At 46.6% G+C, this 21,859-nt stretch overlaps 1 protein-coding gene across 4 annotated transcripts in view; it reads left to right on the top strand.

The window, feature by feature from the left end:
• The window catches only part of RIC8B (RIC8 guanine nucleotide exchange factor B), a 106,411-nt gene extending 97,052 nt beyond the window's left edge, over nt 1-9,359 (top strand). For all 4 annotated transcript variants that reach the window (XM_019808358.2, XM_019808360.2, XM_034643625.1 and 1 more), the window contains one exon: nt 7,967-9,359. In XM_019808358.2, the coding sequence (XP_019663917.1) occupies nt 7,967-8,078 (112 nt within the window). In that variant the 3' untranslated portion in view covers nt 8,079-9,359. The remainder of the gene's footprint in view (nt 1-7,966) is intronic.
• The last annotated feature ends 12,500 nt before the right edge of the window (nt 9,360-21,859 follow it).

The following is a 21,859-nucleotide window of genomic DNA, read 5'->3' on the forward strand; positions in this document are numbered from 1 at the left end:
GATTACAGGTATTCTAACAAATTCTTATATTTAATGCAATCACGTTAAGAAAATCTAACTTTAAAAAGGCTTCCCGGTGGGACTATTTAGGCAACTTCCAATTACCTTTATAAAGTAGAAAGTAGTCCAAAGTAGTGGACAATATGCCATATCCATTTGTCATGGAAATGATATTTTTATGCTACTTATATATCTTCCTAATTGTACCCAGTCCCAAAGCACAATGGTGAGGTCTCAGGGAAGATCTCAGAATTATTTTGAAAGAGGCAGCCTAAAGACCTCAAATTTGCTATGGAAAAGCCCCTCCAAATGTACTGGGTTAATGGCTCAGTGAAAGATCAGTGTACCCAGTCAACCACTAGGAAGCCGTTAGATGGGAAATCATGAAAGATGAAGGATCAGTGTCCAAGCCCAAAGGACATTCTTGCCCACATGTAACTGAACATGTTAAGCAATAGCCAAAGTTACAGTATTTTTCTATGAGAAAAAGGGGTTATAAACACTTGTAAGCATATCAACAAGTTATTAGGCAGTCCGCTGTACTTCGGTGAATTATGGACTGTTCCAGTGATGCTGAAATCTTGAAATAAGATGCACTCTCGGACTTGGAATTCTACAGAGCTGCTTTTTCCAGGCTAGCACAGGCTCCATTCTAGCAGGCATTTTTGGAAAAGCTCTGTGTTCATTAAAAATGTTTTATTTACCAGTTTCTCATCCTATCTTTCAAATGTGAAAAGGAATTAAATATGAAATGGCTAATTTAAAATGTCAGGGCTCTTTTTTTCCAAGCCAACCTTACATTAAGAGCAGGAATCCCTGTGCCACAGAAATGGTTCCCAATTATCCCGTCTTGGGTTTTGTTATACATTGTACAGAAGTCAACAAAACAAGTATGTAACAGAACCTGCCTAAATAGCAGCCGCCCTCATTAGAAACAGAGAATTAATCAGGGGGCGATTGAAGGAAGCAATGCCTCGCAGGTTTTCCCCTTTCTTCTTTTCTAATCATAGAACAAAATATATTACATAAAAGGATCGGAACTATTATGCAGTACTCAATTAGAGGGAGGTGAATAGGTCTCTAACATGCTGTTTTATCAAAAGAGCAGACTGGTGTTTGCATGACTGTTGTTTCATTACAGACCCTGTCATTAATTCCATGTGTCAATACTGCCCTGTAGTACACAGAGCAGACAAGAAAGAAGAGCCCTTGAAAACAAGGGAATGATTTTTGAGTCGTTATCAAGCTAAGTGGCAAGCGGGAAGCTGAAACTCGTATAGGTAAATTCGAAGGGACTCTTGGGAGATCTGCAAGTGGGAAACAAGAATGCATTTTACCAACTGCTTAATTATGTCCTGTTTTTCAACAAGTGCACTTGAATTGAATGCTTTGTTTGTACTGCACAAACACATGTGCTGTGGGCAAGAGTATTCTCTTGCTTCCAGGTCAAGTAAGGTGTTTTATACACATATACATCTGGCCTATTCTATAATGTGCGATTGGGTATGTTAGTATCTGAGCCCCAATATTGCACTGTCATTTCTGGGGGAAAGATTTATATAGGAACCAGAAGCCCTGAGAAATGGAACCTTCTCTAAGGTTCTGAGAAATTATAAGTCCAGGCATCCCAGAGGACCATCCTTATAGAGAAATGGTGGCTCAGGAAAATGTTAAAATATATCTGGGGGAAGAAAAAAAATTTTTTTAAATATGGTATAAATCCCATAATCTCCCACCCCCCTAAATCTTTAAGAAAGTATTTTTTGGTTTCCTTTAGCAGTCCCAAGGGTTAGGCTGGGGCAAAATAGGGTTTCCTTTCTTGGACGTGCTTTATCTATGTCCTCGTGCCTGGCCAAGCCCTTATAGATTATGGTTCCTTATCGTTTAGTAAGATCAAATTTCTAAATGATGTTTCGTTCCAGTTGAACATTCTTGGAGGCTTATCTCTTCCCTGGCCAGATGCCTGATCAGATGAGAAGCCCGCCATGATACTGTCACAGTGCCTAGAATGGGCTCTTTATCCAGTAGACATCACTGTACTTTTTGATGATAACGAGGGCAGTCTTAACTTGTGTTAAGGCCTGTGTATAGCATTGAAGGTAAGTATGAAGGAGTTGTTGCTATGTGAATATCTTAATCCTGATGCACATTTCAATATACAGTATCTCCGTTTAACCCTGATGTACCTGTTACCTGACGCCTAGCCGTCCTTTTTAGATGTGACCTTCATAGTTAGGGCCAGTAACTCTTCCTGAAGTGGCCTGTTTATTGAGGGCCATGATCGAATTTAGATCCTTCCTTGTAACACGTGCCATGGCTTTGATTTACCTTTGTAATCATTCTAATCATCTGCCAGTAGTTTTGCAGAAAGGATTTCTGGTCTTGGTGTCGGTCAGTTACAGATAGGATGTTGTGTTCGACTCTTAGGCTTAGAGTATATATCTTGATTAGAAACAAAGGCTTAGCAGTGTTGAGTTTTAGTCTCTCAAAAACCTAGCAGCTTTTTAAATAGAAAAAAATTATTTAATAGCCTAATATTTAGACTCTTAGAATAGAATCTTGGGGATCATCTTGTCCAACCCCTTCATTTTATAGATGGGTAGACTCAAGCCCAGAGAAGGAAATGACTTGCCCAAGGACACCGAGCAAGTTAGAGGACGAGCTGAGACTAGAACCTAGACCTCCCAATGCCCTGTACATAAGAAGCTGAGTCTATACCAGTTAGTGGTTGAAAATTCCAGGCTGTGTGGTACAAAGGGGGCCTGACTTCTGCTGCAGTGTCAGAATGTCTAATGACATTGACTTATCAGGGAAATAATAATTAAAATAAGGATTCTTGACAAGTGGTTTTCAACCAGTCTCCATTTATGCTATAACCCATGTATTATAGCCTCTTAATAAGCATTTACTGAACACTTACTGTGTGCCCCCAGCCTATACTAGATACTGCAGATCACAGCCAGGTAAGACATGGACTCTGCCCTGAAGTTGCTCATGGTCTAGCAGAGAACAAGAAATCCCTGGAAAGCATTATGCAGAATTTCCTGTAGAATGCTAGTATCTTTCCTAACTTTGTAGATCTTGATGAAGAAAATGAATCTTCTACCCAAAGATCTAGCTTTTCTCTTGATCATGATTTAGTTATTAGGAGTCCCATAAAACACTATACCTTCCCTTTCTGTGAAGGTACAAGATAACATCAGCTGCAACTCAGTTTAGTCCATAAACACTTACGGGGAACCTGCTGTTGGCAAGGCGGTGTGCTAGACACAAGGGGTATGAAAATACTTATAGCATAGAACATTTTCTTTTTAATGTCAAGGCAATACCGTTTCATAGCTTTCGAACTTTGTAATGAGAATTATTTTTAATAATATTTTTAGTTGTGGGTCCCTTGAAATAGAAGACAAAAATACCTCTGTAACTATAAACCAGACTTGTCAGCCTAGGATTTCAAAGTCTCCATTCAGATCCTCTTTTGTACCCCAAATCTGTTTTGAGCTTTCTTTTTCCTTTACCTCAGCCAAACCAGCTTGCTTGCCAGTCTCTGCACACAACTAACTCTTGCTTCTGTGCCTTTGCTTGACTAATTTTTCTGCTCCTAGGATGCCTTTCTCCCCATGAATCCATGTCCATCCCTGCCATTACAGTCTGGCCCTGAGTCTGTCTCCTGCAAGGAGCCTGTGATCAGTACCCCCACCTCCCCCTGTGTCCCTCCCACATGTACATAACCCAGATGACGGTGGAGTAACATTTCTGTGGTATTCATTATGCTTCCCATTCTCCGTCCACATCTTGCTGATCTAGATAGAACATCTTATTAGATGAAACAGTCTAGTATAACCAGGTCCTTCATCAGACCGTTTAGGAGTGAGTCTCTATATCAAAGATTTCATTTGGGTATTTGTGGGCTGTTAGTTGCATGATAGAGAGGAAGGTAAGAAACACTGAGATGGGAATGTGACAAGCAAGCCTGGAGTCCAGTAGAAAAACAGTCACATAGCTGTGAGAGGTCCTCTCTCCTTCCACTCCCAAACAGGACAAGAAATTTCCTTTAAACATGTTTTAATTACAATAAGAGTATATTGAGGAACTGTCAAGCTAGGGAAAGCAGGGCTCTGCCTGTTAATCATCTCAAGCTTGTTGATCTGCTGTTCTGTAATTCTTTTAATATTGTTTAATGTGTGTGTGTTTTATCTTCTGAACTGACTAAAAGCTTCTTGAGGACAGGGACCATGTCTTTTATTTGCTTCTGCATATTCATTCCCCACTGACTCCCAGAGTGCCCTGCCCAGCTTGCGGAAGCCTCCCGTAAGCACAGAAAGACAGAAAATACAGCTTGCGGTTCTGCCTCCATGCCGGCCATTACACTACAGTTCACATGTACAGGGACCTTTTGCCTTCATTACAACTCAGTGAGGTGGGTATTTCTATCCCAACTCTACAGATAAGGAAATTGAAGTTCAGAGAGTTCCAGGTCTTACTGTTAGTGACTGGTGGACCCAGGATTAGAACCTAGATCTGTCCGACTCTATACGTGCCTTTCACTGTACCACAATAACAACTAATACTTAGGACTCATTTGCAGTTCACAGAACTCTTTGAACTACTTTCTTGTTATTGCTACCACCACTGGTTCTGTTACGGTTACTCCTCACATCATCACTAGGAAGTAGGTAGAACCAGTATTAGCATTATCCCCATTTCACAGACAGGGAAACTGAGACTCAGACTTGCCCAAGATCACACAACTGGTAAGTGAAGAGCCAAGGCTCCTAACGGACTTCCTAATTCCAGATATTTTTGTTTTTGTACACTGTATCACATTGCTATCTTAATTCATTTGCACAAATGCATGACTATGTGGCCAGTTATCACTGACCCCTCTCCTACAGAGGTGTCCGTAAGTCCAGGCATCCTATGGAGCCCTCAGAGGGGATACAAAGGATCCAAAAAATAAATGCTCGAGAATAGTTCACAGGTGAAAATTAAAATAGGGGCCCCTTTCCCATAGACAAGTTCCTATAATTTGGGCATGAGACTTCCGTAATGTTCTTAATTATTTCCAGCATGAAATTGGAGTAGGGATGAAACCAATGGACTTAATTTGAACATATTCCTCCTAGGTTTGGAGAAGGTGCTAGCTACTTTGTACAGCTGCTAGCTAGCCCAGCACCGTCCTGTTGTCACGGAGGTGGAGTCATGTTGGTAGTGAGGCGGGGCAGGGGCCTGTCCACCCAGCGTCTCATCCTCATCTCCGTAGACTTCCTCTAGTCCTGTCCAGGGTCCTGCTTCTATCTACCCCAATCCTTCACTCCCTACCCCATTTTACTGTACCCTCTTCCACAGGCCCCTTTAGACCTTTCAACTTTCTTATCCCTCAGTGTTTCATTCCCAGCAGGTTATCCCCTTGTCCTTTTACATCATTAGTAAGTAGTGTCCAGTATCACAAAATCCTTTAGCACAAGCAATTAGAACTAGGCCAACTATGTTGTAAAAATGTAGACATGGGGGATATATCAGTGGTGGAGGGAAGTTTTCATGGAAACAGGTTGTTTCTAGCTTTCAACTAGACATTTCTACCTGGTTGTCATGCAAGGACCTCAAGCTCTTCATGTCCTGAGAGATGTCAGCATCTCCCCACCAAAATCTACTTCATCTGCTGTGTTCTTGCTCCAGTGAATTGTATCACCATCCTCTTGGTCATCTGAGCTGGAGAGCACAGGGACACTCAACCCTCCCCCATGCTCTCCTTCACCAGCCGTCTCCCCTTCCAGTGGGTCACAGCCCGAGTCCAGTATCCTGTCTCCTGTCACAAACACTCTACAGTGACATCCTAATGACCGGTCTCTCTGCCACCAGGTTCCCCCTGGTCCAGTGCTCCTTCCACATCACTGCCAGAGATACTGCCCAAAAAAACAGATGTGACATCCCTTATAGAGCAAAACCCAAACTCCTTACCTTGGCTCTACCTTTAAGACACTCACCCGCTAAACCCCAAACTACCCTTGAGCCTTACCTCCTGCCACTCCTTCATCGAATCTCACCACTCTGCGAACACTGGGCCCTTTCACAGCTTCATGGGAGCACAGAGAAAGAAATGGACACAATCCAAAAAGGGATACAAAACACACAAGTAGATGGGACCATACAGAGCCCTTTACACAGTCTCTTTTGCCTCAGGTGTTCTGTGCCTTCTTTGCCCGGCACGGGATACCGTATTTGTGACGCCATCCCTAACTTCCCCACAGTTCGGTCTGTGCTTCATCTTCGGAGCTGCCAGTTCTTTGTTCGTGATTCTGTGACAGCATTTACCCCATTATGTTCTAAGTTATTTTTCATATATGTTTCGCCTTCTCCTCAAGGACCGTGGTGCCCACTCTTCCTTTCCCTGCCTAGTGTGTGACCTAGCTTCTGGCATGTAGGTGTGAACAGACATCGGACAGTTGAACTCAGGGTGCACCTGCAGTGCAGTTAGAGCAGTTAATCCAGGTGTGTGTGCTGCAAAGAGCACTAGCCTGGGATGCAGGAGACCTGTGTCCCAGATCCAGCTTGCCACTAGGTGTGTGACCTTGGGTAAGTCACTCAGTCTCATTTAGTAAGCAAGGTGGTTGGACTAAATGATCTCTGAGGCCCCTTCAAGTTCTATGATTCTGACCCCATTTCTTGGACCAGGAACCACATCTCCTCCTTTATAACTCAGGAGCCTCAACAGAGCCAGGCACCCATCCCATTACTCAGCTCGTCTTCTGGTGCTAGCCAGAGCTGCTTGATTAGGCTCCTGTTGGCTTATCCAGGGACCACTGAGCTGTTCTTACCTCTCCCCAGGAGTTTCACTGCGCCTCTGACACCTCACACTGCTGTGTGGCCGGCCCTCCCCAGGAGGGAGCCCTTCTTTGTGTTGTCCTCAGGGACAACGGCAAGGAGGCAGAGGGAAAGCAGGTTTTATTGTTCTCCTTCACCCCAGATCCCGCCAACATTACAGCTGCTGCCGTGTGGGTTCTTGGTTACAGACATGGTCTCAGGGGGTGATGCCCATTTCCTTGAGAAATAAATTTTAAGCAGCTCATGTGCCTCTTTGGGGCTACTCTTAAAGTACACCGCTGACATTTTGAGGGGGGGAGGAGGACTGGAGTTAGCGACTCAACAGGTACATTTGCCATAATCTCCATGTAATAAGTAAGAGCCTATGAAAAGATTTATTTAATCTTTCCTAATGCTTTTTGATTGACTTAATCAATAATTAATCATCTTTAGATGAGGCTGTAACTTGTGGGGTAGATATAATTGGATTAGCTGAAAAGAGGCAGTTGGGGAGCTTTGAAGAGATTAAAATGGCTGTCAATCCCATAATTAAACTGCCACAAACAAAAGCAATGGTGTTTAAAAAAGAAAGAAAAGAAGGAGGAAAGAGAGAGAGAAGGAAATAAAAGGGAGGGAGAAAGTTGGGGAAGGCCAGTTGACTTGGACTGAATTGAGAAGTATTTATGTATTGCTAGAGGCTGGGGAGGCAAAATCAAATCTGACAGATTTACTCCACTGAACGAAATCCATACGTATCAAATCAGCCACTTGATTGTATGCCTGGCCCGCTGGGACCCGTGAAATTTTGGCAGCCTTAACTTCACTAAAACAACGAATCCACAAAAGGAAAAAAAAAAAAAAGTTAATTATCAAAAACAGAAGAGACCTGCTCCTTGTCCTGAGCCCATTTAGACCTTGACTTTTCATACTTTTAATTGGCTTAGTAGGTTTGGCCTGTGTGAATGAAGTCTTTTATCTCCCTCTTTTTCTTTCCATGCCCCTTTCATCTTTCCTGTTACAAACACACAGAGAGCTTGAGGAAAAATACTTTGGTTTTTAAAGACTTTTCTTTTTAAAAGGATGTGGATTTGGGCGGGGGGAGGGGTGTGTGTGTGATGCTGGTGAATACTTTTTTTTCTCTCTCTTTTATCTCTTTTTCCAGAGAGGAGTTGCTTAAACCAATGGGACTAAAACCTGATGGGACAATAACGCCTTTGGAGGAAGCACTCAACCAGTACTCTGTCATCGAAGAGACCAGCTCTGACACAGACTAAAAGCGTCACCTGCCCAACTCTCAATATTGCTTTTATCAGCATCTTTTCTCTGTAGCTCCAGGGGAGTCTTTTCTCTAAAACATTTATGCCCTTGCTTTGGCTAGAAACACATTAACTGGTTTACTCGTTGAGAATCCAGCATATTTAAGAGGTGACCCTGTGTTTTTGCGATACCGAGGCATTCGTCCAGAGCTGCAGTTAGATGGAGTGGCAGGAGCTAACCACAGGAAAAGAGGAATTCCATTTCACCAGGATGGAACTGAAGGACTCCAGCCTATAAAGCAGCCCTGGTTGTATCTGGCCGTTCTGTTTGCCAAGGTTCTTAGAAGATTTAGTCGTGGCCTTCCTCTCGCTTGTGAAAGCTGCCCCTTCTGAATCTCTCCAGCAGACGGAGGCACATGAGAAGCAGAATGAGCCGCTAAATAAGGGCTGAGGCAAGTGACTTGTTAGATCAGGACTGACTACATGGAAGCCAAGCAGCTGCTCCATAAACCTAGTCCCACTCTCCATTTCAATTTTGTACAACTACGTGGAAATGCACACACAAACACGCACACAGCCCCAGGCTTGCAAACTGATTACGTTCTAAAAGTTTGTAGGTCCCTTATTGAGAACTTCAGAATACATTTCTCCCTATAAAGGGTTATAAATGATGGTTTAGTTCTGAGGCAGCTACAGATGCCTATTTATTCTCTTACGTACCTTAACACTAGTACCATGGAGCTGAACCCCCATCTGTATCACTGCGTGGGAGCATGCATTCTGAGGTCTAACCCGGGGTGCCAGGAACACACGTCCTCCAACCCAGCTGAGGGGATGGGGACTCCCGGAGTGCTGGGAGTTCTCTCGAGGCCTCTGCTGGGGGCGGAGGGGGTCAGCAGCACCCGTTTGTACATAAAGGTCATTCATAGGTCACAGGTTGTACATTGGGGACTGTGTGTGCGCTTGTGTGTGTGTTCGACCTTTCTACCATATGTGATCAGTTTAATGGTAACTTTATTTATTTAAAAAAAAAAGAAACACAAATAGTTACTGTTAAACTGATTAAGGCTGTTTATTTTTACTTTTAGAATTGGTCATATGAAGAAGTAGAGTATGAATCCTGCAGTAGACAGTGGGCCTAGTTAATCAGTGGCTAAAGCTGAAAGGGGTTGGTTTCCTTGTATATATGGATGCACGTATGTATGCACATGTGCCTACGTGCATCCATATATACACATAATGTGCTTAACCACTGCCTTTTAAAACTTTAAATTAAATAAAACATTGGGGTTGATTCAATTTAGCCATCTGTGTGTGTTTCTTTATAGATACATGGGGTAAACAACATTTCAGAGTTTATGCTTTTTTAAAGTGCTTTCACATCCATTATCTCACTTACCATAATACCCCTTCTAAGGATAAAGTATGTGGATATTAGTGGAAAATGTCATTTACCCAGAGATCCCTTCTCTGACAAAACAGGAGTTCGAGGATGGAGTTTTTAAAGGCCTTTGAGCTGCCAAAGAGGTCACTAGAGTTTCTTGCAATTTACTCAGAGGAGAGCTCCTCAAGAATCTCTCCTTTTACCTCTTTACTAATAAATTTGCATACCTTTCTAACAAATTGAGTTATCTGGCTTAACAGCCCATAAAAAAAAAAAAAAATGGCAGAGGCGGCGGCTGCTTGATAGAAGGCAGTTCTGCCCAAAGCCACTGAAGGCCAGCTGAGAACCGGATAGGAAGGTGGGAAGGAGGAGGAAATCTACCCCAGGTGTCACGAGTCTGGGACAGTCTGTTTCCCAAAGGACACTGGTTGACCCAGAAAGATCTGTACCAACAGTATGGCCCAAAGACAAATTCTCAGAGGACCCGGACTTTATTTTACAAAACTAAGTCCAGAATACTCTAGAATAAAAGGCTAGGAAAAATACAATACACTTCAGGATTTTCATCCAGATAGCTGGAGAAGTGGTGGGTGACCCATGTTTTAATAGTAAATAAAATGAAACTCAGCAATTCTTAAGTTTAGATTATGTGAAAAAAGCTTAGAAAAGTATTTTTGTTACTTCATTCTACAAATGCATTTTTAAAGTATTTTTATAATTTCTACAATCAAATAGCTTTGGCATGAGTGTCGGCTTATCTGAATGAAGACATGTTCACTGAAATAGCATCTTGCAGCTACACGGAGTAAGTGTTTGAACAGTCCTGCTTAAGTAGCTGTGCTCGTCTGCTTTCAAGGAGCTTGTTTCATTCTGAGTTTCCCTGCACTGGGCTCTAAGCACTAAGCTTTGTTTTCGAAGAGAGCATTTGCAGGGGGAGAGGAAGGACCTCATTTTGCCCCTGGAAAGAAAACTAACGTCTGCTGAGTGCTTACTACGTGCTGGGCATTTCATGTCTGTTATCGCAAGTAACCTCATCGCATCTCTTGTTAGAGACCCTCCCTGGCAGGCCTCAGTTTCCCAGGAGTCCAAGGGTGGACTCACCTGTTCTAACACCTACCTCCCTCCCCTCACCACCCTGACCACCTGGGTCCTCACCATGCCTCCTCGGACTCTGGAGTGCTGGAGGGCGGGCATTCTCAGGCCATTTTAAGCAATAACCGTTTCAGCAGAACCAGTTTAAGGAACTTTATAAGCAGGGAGGTGACTAAAGTGGATCTGTGAGTGGAAGACTTGCTCAGGACTGGATTTCAAACAGGGACCTGGAATCCTTTAGGTCAGAGACTAGGGCTGCAGGCTTTCCCCCAGACGGATGCCTGCCGTGATGGCCTGCAGCAGGGATGATGATACGGTGGCCCTCCGCGCTCTGCGGGCCCGCGTGTCTGTAGCCCTCCTGCCCACCGACGCAGGGCAAGCAAGTGCACTCCAACAAGGCACTTGAGCTGCTGCTTTGGAGTCACAACTGACAGACACTTGGGGCCCCTTTCCCACACTCGTGTACCTGAGAGGGGGGCAGACAGGGGTCATCTTCCCTCCTTTATAAATGGGGACACTGCCTGAGGCGGTGCTAGTACCGAGTATCCCCTTAACAGCATGTCAGTCTCACTGCCTCCCAATACTAGGTGTCAGGTGTCACCTGTATGGACTTCTTCCCCAGCCCCGCCATTATGAAAGTAATATATGAATATATGTTCATTATGGAAAATTTGGAAAATGCAGAAAATTAAAGTTAATTCACCCAGATCCCACCACCGAGATAATCACTGTTAATGTTTTAGTGTATTTCTGTCCTGTATTTTTTCTATGCATATATAATTTATTTTATTACAAGACTGGGATCATACTGTATTTACAGATTTGTATCCTGCTTTCTTCTTTAATATATTGTGAGCATTTTCCCATGTCAATAAACATTCTTCAAAAAGTAATGGCTACATGATATTCCATTATATGGATTGTGGTAGACACTGCTAGTTGCCTACCCGTATTAGTCCTCCTTGTTAACACAGAAGGGATCATGGCCCTTCCCGGCAAGAAAGGTGCGGGAGCCTCCCTGGGGGGGCAGCACGCTGTCAGCACCGAAGAGCAACAGGAGATAGGAATGGCTCCAAGAAGGCAGATTGGCTCTGCCACACAGCACCAAACTTCAGAAGTCTCAGCGGCACAAATCATGACAGGCTTAGATTAAGTGCCCAGAAAATTCTATAGTTTTGTCAATGAGAGGCATTTGGCAATAGGGAGGTATCAGGAGGACTTTTCAGAAGTCTGTATGTGAGGGAAAAAATGTCAATGTTTCCTGCTGTAGATAGAGTCCAGGATGGACATGCATTTCGTGGCGCTACTCTTCACGGCGATCCCAGAGGAAAGAGGGCACACAAGGATCGGGAGACACAGGCCCTTCTTTCAAGAGAAGGGGACGCCTGTCAGAACTCCTGGCTACGTGGTGAGCACAGTGTGGAGTAAGAACAAATGAATGGTGTTCTAGGAAGATCACAGGGGTGAGGGAGGGAGAGCTTTTTATCAGCTGCCCTTAGAAGGCTGGAGAAAATGAGGTTTCCAGGGCAGACAGGCAGCACTATGCTGAGCCCTGGCCCAGGTCTTCAAGAAGCACCAGAGCAGCCTTTCTGGAAGGGGGGTGTAGGGAGAGGCCTACACCTCAGTGTCCTCAATCAAGCCCTGCAGAGTCCGCCAGCTCTGGAGCATCTAGAAGGATGCGGTTACGTAGCATCCTCGGGAGAAGAGAGTCACTCAGTCATTTTGAACTTTGTGGTTCACATGAACCACAGTTGAGAAAGGCTGTCCTAAAGAAAAGATTCTTATCCAAGGCTTCTGGAGTCAGATTCAGGTTTTCTTTTAATGCAATGCAGTGAAGATCCTGGGCCAAAGACGCCAGCTGTATCCCCGGCCTCCCAGACCACCGTTCTGCACTGACCGTCATTTCAGCGTATCTGTTGGGCAATCCCTGTGCCGGACACTGAGCGAAGCACTTCATGTAGGCTAATTTCATCTTCATGACGATCTTTGGAAGAGCTAGTGTAACGATCTCCATTACCCGGACGAGAGAACAGAGGCATAAACAGACCAAGCACTGGCACAAGCACACGGCCGCTAAGCGGAAGCCAACCTGGAGCCTATCTGACGTCCATGAAAATACTAGGCTATGTGTTGCTTTTGCAGTCAGATGAAATAAAGCCTTACTTGGGAGAAAAAAAATGTCAAAAGAGACTGAAATGGGAAAAAACAGAATTGGGAAAATAATTTTAACATGTTCTTGTTCCATTTCCAAGGCTTTATAATAAAGTACATTGAATCCTATTCAGGAGCTAGTCTCCACGAGACCTGGACTCCTAAGCACACCAGTCCACATCAGTTTGTCCCGTAAGCATTTATTGGGCACCTGCTATGTACCAGGCACTGCCCATGGTGCTTGGAGATACAAACGTGACTAACTGTTCCTTTCCCCACAGCACCCACAGTGTGAGAAGTCCGTCACCAAAGCCTGTACCAACGTGCTTCCAGGATGCCAGGACAAGGTATGGCTATCCCGGACCAGGAGGCTTGTGGGGGTTGATTACCAAAACCTCACAGGGGACATCTGAGCTGAACATGAGCTTGCCATGTACAGGACAGAGATTGTTCTAGCTTCTAGCCAGGGGAACTGGTTCAAACAAAAGCTCGAAAGAAAAAAGGCACAGGACGTGTTTGCAGAACACGAGCCGGTAAGTAGGACTGAAACGAGGTATCCCAGCTGTCCTGATGGGACACGGGAGTAGCATCATTCCAGGTAAGGGAAGGACAGAATGAGAAACACCTGCAATACAGAGGATGGTTTGGAAAGGGACCAACAGTAGGAAGAGAGACCGGATAGACTGACCGTTGCATCAGAGCCTGTGAGGGCAAGCGGGGCCTGGACTGCAGAAGTGGCAGTAAGTGTGGAAGAGTGGAAAGGGGTCAAGAGGTACTTAGAAGCTGGAATAAATTCAGTGGGGTCTTGGAGGAAGGCAAGAAAGTGCTCACTTCAAATCAGATGAGAAGGACTTTGGGGAGAAGGGAATCTAAAGCAGTGGCTGCCAACCTGTGAGGGAAGCATCTCTGGGTCTGGGAACAGGCGGGTGGGGCCAAGAGTTATTTCAAGGAAGCTACAAATCCCTCTGGTCCCCAAGCATCATTCATACACTGAATAAACAACGTCTTCAACTTGCAGGCACTCCCATTTTACAACTATTATACAGATACATCATGATGTGATGAATAAAAAGCACATTCATAAGCATCACTGAGTTCATTGTATCCTTTTGCCCGTCTATCTGTATTGGCTAGATTTCTCAGTCAAAATACTGCTAATATAACAGCTGTCATGTGGAACAGAGATCCACAAGTTCAGGCTTTGGAAAAAATTCTCGTAACTGAAAAGACTTAGAACCCTTAGCAACAAGTAACAGAAACTCAAACTAGCTTAGCAGTGGAAGAACGCTGGGGTGTTTTCCTGTTACAGGAAGGAGCATGACCAACCAGGCCGGGGGGAGAAGGGAGACGGAGTGCGGCCTCAGCTACGAACGACCCCGCGTCTAGTTATAGAACAGGAGGAGATAAAGGAATTTAGAAAATCCTTTTTTCACACTAAGTGACTTTTAAGCCTATTATTTTGTCTTCAAAGTGAAAAAACCTCAACAGAATTTCCTTCTTTCCCGCTGTAACAATTCTAATTCCCTCCTCCTCCGCCCTCTACCTCAAGATAGGTATGCTCACTGGGAACAAAGTCAAACGCAGGAAAGAAAATAATATTGACAGATTTTAAAAACAACTACCTCATTTTACTCAAAACAAAGACCCTTGAACCTAAAAACTTGACTATGGTTTAATGTCTGATTTCTAGGTGGTTAAAAGAAAAGAGCTACTCCAGGGTGCCCAGGTGGCTCAGTTGGTTAAGCAACTGCCTTTGGCTCAGGTCATGATCCTGGGGTCCTGGGACTGAGTCCCACATTGGGCTCCCTGTTCAGTGGGGAGTCTGCTTCTCCCTCTGCCTCTGCCATCCCCCTACCCCCACCATGTGCTCTCTGGCTCTATCTCTGTCAAATAAGTAAGTAAATAAACAAACTCCCGTGGTATTATAATGAACCATTCTCATACCAAAAGCACAATAAGCAATGGAAATTAATGAAGTAAATTTCATACTAAAAGTTTATGTGAGCCATATAAGGTTGCCAACCACTCAACAGTCAAAAATAAATAAATAAATAAATAAATAAAAGCAAATCTATACAAGCCAGAGAACACAGTCAAAAAGTACATTTTTAAGCATGTATGTGCAATAAGTTCAAAGTGATCCTAATTGAAGACACTTCTGGTTAAAGAAAGCACTATGAACACCTGCATTTACCTGGCCTGCCTTTGGAAACCCATGAAAATGGAAGTAAAAGGATGTTTTCCAGGAAGGCTTAAGCCCAAAAGGACAGTGAGAATGAAGTCAAGAAGAGGACAAGTGGAAAAGAGCCATCCACAGAATTTTAGAAACTGTAAATTAGATGAACCAGGGATAACTGACGTAGAAAGAAGATACCAGATAGCAAAAAATTAAAGCCTGCGAGAGTAAGGGAATCCAAAAGCAAGAGGATACATGCTAGAACCAGCTTACAGCAGCTCATCAGAGCAGATCGTCAAATTTTTAGGAAATTTATAAGCTGATTAAAAAGAATCATCATTAAAAATTACATAAACCTCAGATGATATTTAATAAAATAAAGGTAACAGCTGTTCAAAAGTCTTCACCTCTCTCTTATGTTCTTATGTCTTACCTACACTCTTGAAGTCATTCACATCTATTTTGTCTAGAAGGTGGAACACTGGTATCCCACTGCACGTTTCTTCCCAAGTCCATGTTCAGTGAAGTCATGACAATAGTTAAGTTGTTACACCATGGCAATGACCCAACACTGCACACCAGGGCTTTTCTCCCTGGCGAGCCAATGAAACAGTTACCAGCACATCCTTGTGATAAATCCTGCAGAACTCCGGAGATTTTAGGAATCAGAGATGCAGGGTACTTCTGAGAATAAGGGTGTGGGTAGGGTTTAAAACTGGCAGACAGTCCAGCTCCTCTCCCCACCAGCCCCTACGTATACAACCAGGCGATTGCTTTCTAGCTCCCAGGATAAGTTAATTCAAAGGGCTCAGAAGACAGGGGTACTTTGCCATAAACAGGAGCATCAGATAAAAGACCTTCTCCCAGTCAACTCCAAGAACACCGGCAGCTAGGACTCCGTGGCTGAGGGAATGAACCCAAAAGAAGGATCAAAGGAGACTGAAGGTTAGGGATCTTGCAATAAAATGGCCAGATCCTGGCCCTTTCCCGCTCAGTTGAAGGCTCTCAGTTGAAGGCGCTCAGTTGAAGGCCCTCCCTCCCTCCTTCCCTCCCTCCTTCCTTCCCTTTTTCCTCCCTTCCTTCATCAAACCTGTGTGTGATACGTACTGATGTGCCAAGCACTGGCAGGTGCAGCGGACACACAGTGAACAAAACAAAGACCCTGACTGCATGGACTATGCCTCTTCTGGGTAAAAACAGACAACCCATGAGCACAGCGTAACGGTAAACCCAACACAGCATACCCCGAGTGAGGCTATGTCAGGCCACCCGACGGCCCACAGAAACTAAAGCAGAGGCAGGCCGGCGGAGCAGTTTCATAAAGGGCATCAGGGAAGGCCTCTGTGCTAAAGGGTTATTTGAGCAGAGACCTGAAAGAGGTGAATGAGCCAAGGGAACCCCCAGGGGATCGTCTCTCCCAGCAGTGAGAACAGCACCAGCGAAGCCACAAGGCAACAACAAACCCCACGTGCCCTGGCAAACTGATGGGAGTGCAACCGGCAGGAGGGAGAAAGGGGACAGTGGCGGGCAGCGAGGTCAGACAGACCAGACCGTGAGGCCAGAGCTCGGAGGCCTTACAGGAGGAACGGGAAGCTCGCGCAAAGCCTGCATCCGGGTGGTCACCGTCTCGCTCTGAAATATGAAGGGACAGTCAAGGGTCAGTAGGTATTTGAGGAAACCCTCACATGAAAAACAGACCAAAGCAAACAGAAAAGCGGGAAGCCAAAGAAAACTCCTACAGAACTATGATTTTGTAATTGCAGACTTCAACTCCAATATCAGAACAGAGATGAAGCAATAACCAGAAATAAACACATCTAGAGCAGAACAAGACAGTAAGGCAGAATCCGCCCAGAGCCCGGCAGCCAGCCGCTCTGTGTTTCGGACACGCGGGTTACACAGAAACCCGCACGCGCCGGGACTGGCCCCAGGGTGCGAACACCACAGTTCCGCGGGAACTAGAGGGGGGCGCAAGCCAGCGGCGGGTCGGGACACCGAAGCCCCGGGGTCTCGGGCTTCTCGCGTTTCCTATGTTTGTTGGCACGTGGGTTTCCCGGGTTCTTCAATAGGCGGGATTTTTAAGTTCTCACCAGTCTTCACCGTACTTAGTGGAACTCGGGGGGGGGGGGGGAGTCCTAAGCTTGTGCCAAAATGCCGGTGAGCAGGAAAACCCAGTCCTCCTGCGTGTCCCCTCTCTCCAAAGCACTGCCACACGCGCAGCGCTCCCGACGCCGGACGTGTGCGGCCTCGTCCCCACGGCCAGCGACTCTCTGCAAGCGGCGGCGCGCCATCCCCACTCGGCCACCGTCCACCTGCCGCGCACACAGCGGCAGAGCGGCAGGTGAGGGACTCCGTCCCGCAGGCTGCCCCGCCCTTACTGAGTCACAGCCCTGAGTTGTCACCCCAGCGCCTCCCGATCCCACCGATCCGCGGTCCGACGACGCCCGTTCCTGGGGTGCCAGGAAGTTCCTGGAGCAGCTCACAGAACTGAGAACCATTTTACTTACTCGATCACCCGCCTGCTAGAAGAGGACACAAGTCACCAACAGCCAGGTGGATGGGTGCGGGGCGAGGCGTGGGGCGCGAAGCTTCCGTGCTCTCCGAGCGAGCGCACCGCTCCCCCCAATCCCCATAATCCCCATGTGTTCACCGACCGGGAAGCTCTCCCCACCCGTCCTCGTCCTCGTGGGGGTTATGGAGGCGTCCTGACACAGAAGTGATTGATTAAATCAGTGGCCATTGGTGATTGATTCAACCTGAGCCTCCTCCCGGGCGGTCAGGGAGGTGGGTCTGAAAGTTCCAGCCCTCTAATCACCGGCTGGATTCCCTGAAGCCAGCCCCCACCTGTAGGTGCTGGCCCATCAGTCCCCTCATTAACGTAACACAAGACACCCCTAGCTCTCTTCACTTGGGAAGTTGCAAGGGTTGTAGGAGCTGTGAGCCAGGAACCAGGACAAAGACCAAACATTTATTATAAATGATAATATCACAGCTTGCTATCATCATCATCCTCATCATCAAGCAAAGTGATAACAGCATGAACCGAATTGTAGACGCTCGGTGAAGGTCAAACTCGGGACAGCCTTACAAGTTCTTCAGCAGCAACTCTCTCCCCTGGAAATGCTCCCACAGGTAAACCCCAAGGTCGGGATCCCATTTTGCTATATACACTGTCGCTCTGTCCAGTATGAAATGCAAGATAGGGAGACCCCTGGGAAAGAAGGGGGCATTATGTGTGTACCTCATTACACGCATTATGTCACTTAATACACCAGCAGGTCAGGATTCACACACCTTTTAACTGATGAGAAAACGGAGGCTCAGAAAGATAAAGTGGCGTGTCCAGTGTCACAGAGCTGCAACTGGCAGAGCAAGGATTTCGTGTCTCTACGTATGGCTCCCAAATAGTGTTTACATAACTATACCACAACTGATTTACAGTTGCTCCCTGACCCGTGCTGAGCAATGGCTCCCTTCTCTTCCCTGTGTCAGGGAGGCAGGAAGGAAGGAAAGAAGAGCGGGAAGGGAAGCCATCATTTCCCAGTCTCCAGTTGTCCATAATTAGACGAAGTGTAGTAAGTACTCTAGGACACTGTGATTTGTAGGATAACTCAAATGACCCCAGCCAGTTTGCCCACCCACGTGCAGCAAGCCAGTAATGGACACCCAGCTTTCGCCGTGAAGAAAGATAGGCTATTTACTGGTTTGGCACCACCCAGGAGAATGGGGAGCTAATGCTCAAAAGTCCCCAACTCCCCAATGGCTTGCAAGTGAAGGCTTTTAAGGGCAAAATTTAGGGCAGGGGTCCCCTGAGAAGGGTCCACTGCTGAATGGAGGTCAGGTGCTCTGGTGCCGCTGACCTCCCCCGGAGGTCTTTCCCATCTCAAGAGACTTGGAATCTGAAAACTCCTTACTTGCAAGCTAGTGGGGTTGTACTCCTACAGGGTCCTGGGTTGGTCCAGCCCGCCGGGGCGGGGGGGGGGGCGGGGAATGATCTCTAGTGCTCATTCTTTCATCTGAACTGACAAAGATGGACCTGGCTTCAATCTTCCCACCGCCGTCCTCACGACAAGCTTAAGGCATAGCCACTGTTAGGACTCCTAGTTTGCAGACAGGAAATGGGGGTCAAAGGTTAGGTTCCTGAGCTAGTTGGCAGTGGAACTGGGCTCAAAGGCACATGGGCTGACCCTAAGCCATGCCCTCCAAGGGCACCTTCAAAGGGAGCGGCCTCTTTACGCATCTCATCTAGAGAGGCTTTCCAAGCACCCCTTGCTACCATCTCTAGTTTCGAGTCTGAATGTCTTGGGACGCTGTCCAGCCAGCGTGTAGCTCGAAGATGGCTGAGGGGGTGTGGCCGGCGGAGGGGCCCCCTATTCCGCGCCCACGCCCCTGCGCACCCCAGCCCAGGAGGGGACGCAGCCCTGCGGGCACACACCCCCACAAGCCCTCGGCAAACACAGCGAGGGCTTTGCCCCCACCCGGGGTTGGGAAAGCCACCCAGTCCTGAAGGACAGGACCAGGAGCCCCCTGGTCTTAATACTTCCCGTAACAGCAGCAAAAAGTGAAAAGGCGCTCCTGGCGTACAGGCCACCATTTCTGGCCGGGCAAACATCTCCCCGCTCCCCACTCAGAGTGGGGAGCGGAGGAAGGTGCAGGTGGGGGCGTGGGTTGGAGACACACAACACACACCCCTGCTCCGTTTTTCCCAGTGTCAAGTCACATCATTTAAAAGGGAGAAAAAAACCTGCAGATCTGTGTGATTGCTTTCAGGCTTTGAACTTCCCCATCCTTTGGGGCTGATTATGGCCAAGTGACCCATATTTAAAAAGCATTTAGAATAAAATGATGCACTTTCTTTGTGCCGTCGGCTTCCCTGATGAAAAGCAAAAATGTTTGAAAATTGTCCCTTTTTGTCGGCGGTAATGGCTGTGCTGTATGGCAGCTCGTCCCCAGTGCAGGCACAGAAAGGGCGGGGTAATCAAGGGCACAGCTGTGGACACTTTACGGCCTGCTGGGGGGAGGGGAGGGGAAGGGAGGCAAGAAACAGATTGACTGTGTGTCAACAATCGTCGCTGGGAAAGAGAGAGCTCTTGGAGACCTCTGCAACATGAAGTCCAAGATAAATGATGTTCCTGTTTGGAAAGGAAACAAAATGGAGGTGAAATTCAATAAAGGCTGGCTGAAAAGAGAAGGGTTCCAAAGGCCTTTCTCTGCAGCTAGGCAGCTCCCCGAGAAATGAGCAAAAGTGGCCGGAGGCTGTGAGGCCCAACAAAAGCCACCACCCGCATGAGGCCAGGCGCAGGGAGCTGGGCTCCTGGGAGCCCTGCTGGGGGGTGGGGGTGGGGGTGGGGGGGCTAGTGGAGAGAAATGCCCTGGGAAACTCTGACCCAGTTCTACATCAAGACCCACTTAGGCCTTGCATTTAGGGAAAAGGCAGAAAAACATGAGCTGACGCCCTCTGAGGAGAGGCTGAGTCACGTTAGGGTAAAGAAAACATTGCACTGCGGGGGATGGTGGTCCGGAGGCCCATGGGGTCCCAGCTCAGGCCCTGGCCGGCTTCAGGGAGGAGCAGGCCGGCTGGGAGAGGCAGCCTGGCCTGTGCCGCCCCTGACTGCTTAGGACCACCTTCTCTTCTAGTATCTCATTCCGACCCACACCCTGGGAGGCCCGCCGGGATTCCCAGTCCCCAGTTTGCAGTCAAAAGAACTAAGGTTCATGGAGGTGAAGTGTGGCCAGGGTCACACCCAAACAGGTAGACAAGGCAGGATTCACCTCCAGCCAGGAGCCTCGGGAGGCAGTTGCCTCGGTGGCAGGAAACACATTTCCCTTCCTGGAAGCCTCCCAGAAGTAGCTGAGTTTTCTGGGCACTGAGCTCTGCACAGATGTTGGTGGGCACTAACTTTAAAGCAAGGTGTATCAATTAGGATTCAAGGTACAGAAACTTCTCAATCTGGCTTAAGTAAGAAGGTATCAACCTTAAAAATAACCAGTTATTTTACTAGCAAACGAGTTTGAGAATAGCAGAGGAATTGCATTTGGGACAAGCCAGCTATGGCGAACCACAGGCTATTCTGAAAAGACAGAGAGAAGGTCAGCTTTTATTAGGTTGTTGGAGGAAACTTGGTTGGGGGGGGGGCGTTGAATAAAGTTCGTGGGAAAAGAGTTGGAGGTTGTGGTGATTTCTCACTGGCTGCCAGGGGTGGGTAATATGTTGTTGCTGGGTAGGGAGGGATCTTCCTTCTTTTTCTTAAAAGCAGAAGATGAGGGGTTCCTGGGTGACTCAGTCAGTTAAGCATCTGACTTTGGCTCAGGTCATGATCTCAGGGTCCTGGAATGGAGCCCCTTAATTGGGCTCCCTGTCAGCAGGGAATCGGCTTCTCCCTCTGCCCCTCCCCCTGCTTGTGCTCTCTCTCAAATAAATTCAATCTTTAAAAAAAAAATTTAAAAAAGCAGATGAAATCCCTATGTGAAAAATGTCTGTCAAAATAATTCTTATCTTCCTTCTTCCACCTGGTGAGGCAGGCTATAGGGGAGTACCTGCCTGAGAGCGCCCCCTTCAGGGCTCTGATCCATTTTAAATGAGGTTTCCTTTATTTTCACAAAGGGAAGGTATTATCGCACCAAAACTGAAGTCCAAAGTGTGTGATTCAGCAGCTCCATGATGTTTAAAAGAACATCGCTTCAACTCAAAGTTAGTAGCAAGATGGCAGAAGTCCCAGACGTCACACCCAGACGTGAGAGTATCTAAGATCTCCTAGCCCTGTGCCTCCCTCTTAAGGTTAAGGAGACTTCTCAAATCCTCCCAGTAAGCCTCCTGAACATTTTTTGGATGGAATCAGATCACCTGCCCACCCCTGAACTGATATTATTAAGGGAAGAGGAATTACCCTTAGTTAAATAAAGCCTAGACATGTAACCAGGGCTAAGCTCAGCTTCCCTGAAGCCCAGCATAAGGAGGGGAGATGGGAGAAAAAATAGGACTCTGTTGGAAAGAAG

This window comes from Ailuropoda melanoleuca, chromosome 15 (genome assembly GCF_002007445.2).
Source record: "Ailuropoda melanoleuca isolate Jingjing chromosome 15, ASM200744v2, whole genome shotgun sequence".
Lineage (NCBI taxonomy): Eukaryota > Metazoa > Chordata > Mammalia > Carnivora > Ursidae > Ailuropoda > Ailuropoda melanoleuca.